The following is a 4764-nucleotide window of genomic DNA, read 5'->3' on the forward strand; positions in this document are numbered from 1 at the left end:
ATCAATGGCATTTATTGAGCACTTACTCTGCAGAGCACTGGACTAAATGCTTGAGCAAGTACACTACAGGAGAGTGGGTAAATATGTTCCCTGCCCACAACGAGCTTACAGTATAGAGGATAGAGCCTCATTCTAGACACGTGTCAGGGAATATGTCTGTTTATTGTTATACTGTACTCTTCTAAGCACTTAGTACAGTGCTCTGCACACAGTAAGTGCTCAATAAATTGGATTGAATGAACATAGCAATGCCAAGGGGCTGACAGTCAGATGGGTGAGGAGATCACATACACACATTAACATATGGAGCATGTGGGAAGTAGCATGATCTGGTGGAAAGCACAGGTCTGGGAGTCAGAAAACCTGGATTCTAATTCCTGCTCCACCACTTGCCTGCTGTGTGACTCAACAAGCAAGTCACAACTTCTCTGTATCTCAGTTGCCTCATCTGTAAAATGGGGAAATGCCTGTTCTCCTCTCTACTTATACTGTGAGCCCCACATGGTCAGAGTCTGGTTCTGATTTGTTAATCCTGTATTTATCCCAGCACGAATGCTTGGCACATAGTAAGCACTTACTGAATAACCCAGTTACTTAATAGATGGAACACTGTGACGGAGGAAGAGAACATATCTTTGTCCTCAAAGGAGGAAATTAGGACCAAGGCAACCCATGGAAAAATCAGGCCTGTCCACATCAACCCTAAGTAACAAAGAGAGGTCCCAAAACATCCAGAAGAACAAAACTAGCAGAAAGACCTCCCTCCTTTTCATGAGGGCCAGGCCACTCAGGAACTCGTGTCCTTGCTTTTCCTCCCTCCCCCATCTCCTGTTCCTTAGAAAAGCGGTGTTGCATAGTGTATAGAGCATGGGCCCGGGAGTCAGAAGGACCTAGGTTCTTAACCTCAATTTGCCACTTGTCTGTTGTGTGACCTTGGGCAAGTCTATTAACTTCACTCTGCTTCACCTGTAAAATTAGGATTGACATGAGCCCCATGTGGGACATGGACTGTGTCCAACCCAATTAACTTATATCGAACCCAGTGCTTGGTATAATATGCACTAAACAAATTTCATTATAAATAATAATATTCAGGTTGCCTCAAAAAAGGGGCAGCACCCAAGCCCCTTCCCTCCCCAGGAACCTCGGCAAATAGTGAGAATTTTCAGGACTTCACTCTTTCTGCACTAGAGTGGAGAATGGGGAGAATTTGGTGTTAGTTTAGGTATTTACATTTGTTTTCTGAGTTTGACTCTCCCCTCATTCCCGAGATTAGTTGAGTACTTAAGTTCTTAGAACAGTACTCTGTTCACAGCAAGAGCTCAATCAATACCATTGACTAACTGAGAGCTCCTTAGTGGTCAGGGGACCATCTTTGCACAAAGGCCCTCAGCTAATACTTGGCCATAAGGAAGGATGATAGTAATAATTCACATTAATTTACAGTTACAAATACAGGACTACAGGGACAGAAATAATGATCCGTGTGGCTAGCATTGGGCTGGATTTATCTGGGCAGACTTTCCAGAAACAATCAACTAATCAATCATTGGTATTTACTGAGCACTTATTATGTGCAGATTACACACAAGCACTGGGGAGAGTACAATGCAATTGAGTTGGCAGACACTGTTCTCTGCCCACAAAGAGTTTGCAGTCTAGAGGGGGAGACAGACATTAAAAGAAATTACAGCTATGGACACCAGTGTTCTGGCGCTGAGAGTGGGGTAAATACTAAATGCTTGAGAAGCAGCCTGGCCTAGTGGATAGAGCAGAGAGGACCTGAGTTCTAATTGCAGTTTTGCCAACCACTTGCTGTGTAGCCTTGAGCAAGTTGCTCCACTTCTCGCTGCCTCAGTTCCAAATGGAGATTCAATACCTGTTCTCCATCCTACTTAGACTAGGAGCCCAATGTGGAACCTGATTATTTTGTATTTACCCCAGCACTTAGTGCAGTGTTTGGCACATAGTAAGCACTTATTAAATACCATAGTTATTAAAGGGTACAGATCCAAGTAAATAGGCAACACAGAAGGGAATGGGAGTAGGGAAAATGAGGGCTTAGTTAGATAAGGCTTCTTGGTGGGATATATGACTTTCATAAGGCTTTGAAGGTGGGGAGAGTGGTGGTCTGTCAGATATGAAGAGGGAGGGAGTTCTGGGCCCAAGGGAGGACATGGGCGAGACAGAGGAGATCAAGTGTTGCAATGAAGAGGGATCAGAAGTGGTTTGGTGAAGAGGGGAGGGAAGGGCTTTATCCTGGGGAAAATGTCTGTCCTTCACCTCTGGGATTCCCTGATGGGTTCTCTTGCCTCTTCCCCTTCCCGTTCCCACCACCCTCTGCCCCCCACCTAGGGTCTGCCCCTCTTCTGAATCAGATTCCTGAAAATCCCCTTGCAGATTTCCTTGGTCTTCAGGCTGTAAACAATTGGGTTGACCAGGGCTGGGATGAAGAGGTAGGCATTGGCCATCATGACCTGAAGCAGAGGAGACCGGTGCTGCCCGAAGTGGTGCAACATGGCCAGCCCAATCATGGGCACGTAGTAGACCAGAACAGCGCACATGTGTGAGACACAAGTGTTGAGGGTCTTTAGCCACCCTTCCCCTGACACGATACCCAGCACGGTCTTGAGGATCAGGACGTAGGAGAAGACTATGAGCACAGAATCAAGCCCGAAGGTGGAGAGGACGATGAAGAGGCCATAGATGCTGTTGAGGGTGGTGTCGGCGCATGGGAGGTGGATGAGGTTGGAGTGGAGGCAGTAGGAATGGGAGAGCATGTTTACCCGGTGGCAGAAAGGCAGGCGTTTCAGGAGGACAGGCAGGGGTGCCATCAGCACCGCGCTCTTGAGGCTGAGGCCGAATCCCGTGGCCCTGATGCGTCTGTGGGTGAGGATGACCGAATACCTCAGTGGACTGTAGATGGCCATGAAGCGATCGAAGGCCATGGCCAGGAGCACGCCCGACTCCATGATTGAAAAGGAATGGATGAAGTACATCTGGACCAGGCAGGCGTTAAAGTTGATCTCTGTGGCACCTGCGAGGAAGATTCCAAGGACCGTGGGCATGGTGGACAGGGACACACCCAGTTCCGTGAAAGCCAGCATGGCCAGGAAGTGGCTCATTGGCTGGTGGAGGACCGGGTCCTTCTGGATCACATACAAGATGGTGCTATTCCCGACCAGGATGGTCAGGTACATCAGGCAGAAGAGGATGGACATCCAGGCACGGACAGCTTCCAGGCCAGGAATACCTACCAGGATGAATGTGGAAGAACTGGCCAGGGAGATGTTGGAGCTTTTCATGGCCCAGGCAGGATGATGATAGCCTATTGGGTGGAATGGAGAGTCCAATACTATGTAATGTATGGCCCAATATCAATTGATAGATCATATTTATTGAAATCATACTGTGTGCACAGTACTGTACTAAGCATTTATATCACACGATATAAAAGACCACGGGCCTGGGGGTGTGTGCTGTGTTTATCCTGGATAAGCCACCTGTCTGCTGTGTGAACATGGACAAGTCACTTCACTTCTCTGGGACTCAGTTACCTCATCTGTAAAATGGAGATTAAGACTGAGTCCCACGTGGGAAATGGACTGTGTCCAAAGCAATTATCTTGTATCTACCCCAGGACTTAGAATAGTGTCCTGTATGCAAATCAATCAGTCAATCACTGGTATTTATTGAGCACTTACAATGTGCAGAACACTGTTCTCAGCGATTGGTAGAGTATGATTCAACAGAATTAGCAGAAATGTTCCCTGCCCATTATGAGTTTACAGTCTAAATGCTTAACAAATACCATGGCTTAGTGGACAGAGCACGGGCCTAGGAGTCAGAAGGACCTGGATTCCAATCCAGGCTTTGCCACCTGTCTGCTGCATGACCCTGGGCAAGTCACTTAACTTTTCTGTGCCTCAGTTACCTCATCAGTGGAATGGGGATTAAAAGTGAGAGCCCCATGTGGGACAAGGACTGTGTCCAAATTGATTAACTTGCTCTGATTCCTTAGCTGGTTCCTTTATCCAGGTAAGCAACAATACTGGACAGTGTTGTGGGAAGCCACTTGTCTACTGTGTGATGTTGGGCAAGTCACTTAACTTCTCTGTGCCTCAGTTATCTCATCTGTAAATGGGGATTAAGACTGTGAGCCCCATGTGGGACATGGACAGTGACCAAACTGATTAATTTTGTATCTACCGCAGTACTTAGTGCAGTGACTAGCACATAATAAATATTTGACAAGTATGATATAAAAAAAAAAGATCAAAGAGAAAAAATTGGCACTGAAGTGGTTCCAGGGGGAAGGTTGACAACATCTGGTGATCAGGCTGAATAAGAGAAGTCTGAGGGGTGAGTTATTAACTGTCTTTAAGCCTCAGAGTCCCTGAAGTTGTCTTGTGGTATGTAGGCTGATCTCTCAGTTTCCATGTCTCAACCATGGACATGGACGCATATGTAGCTATAATTGTATTTATTCTGATGGTATTGACACCTCCTTGTTTTGTTTTCTGTCTCCCCCTTCTAGACTGTGAGACCATTGTTGGGTAGGGACCGTCTCTATAGGTGGTTGATTTGTACTTCCCAAGCGCTTAAAACAGTGCTCTGCACACAGTAAGCACGCCATAAATACAATTGAATGAATGAATGAATGAACCAAGGACTGAAATCAAATGGGCTTAAACAAAAGCAAAAGAAACCTTAGTTGGGCATCAGCTACTTGCCTGGAGGCAGAAGCCTAAACAAGATGATCAA

General features: G+C 46.4%; 1 protein-coding gene across 1 annotated transcript; it reads right to left on the bottom strand.

Moving 5' to 3' along the window:
- Positions 1–2351: 2351 nt before the first annotated feature.
- LOC119943565 (olfactory receptor 51I2-like) lies at positions 2352–3305 on the bottom strand. Its single transcript, XM_038764632.1, has one exon. It carries the CDS (start codon positions 3303–3305, stop codon positions 2352–2354), a length of 954 nt encoding a protein of 317 aa, XP_038620560.1.
- Positions 3306–4764: the final 1459 nt, after the last annotated feature.

This window comes from Tachyglossus aculeatus, chromosome 2 (assembly GCF_015852505.1).
Source record: "Tachyglossus aculeatus isolate mTacAcu1 chromosome 2, mTacAcu1.pri, whole genome shotgun sequence".
Lineage (NCBI taxonomy): Eukaryota > Metazoa > Chordata > Mammalia > Monotremata > Tachyglossidae > Tachyglossus > Tachyglossus aculeatus.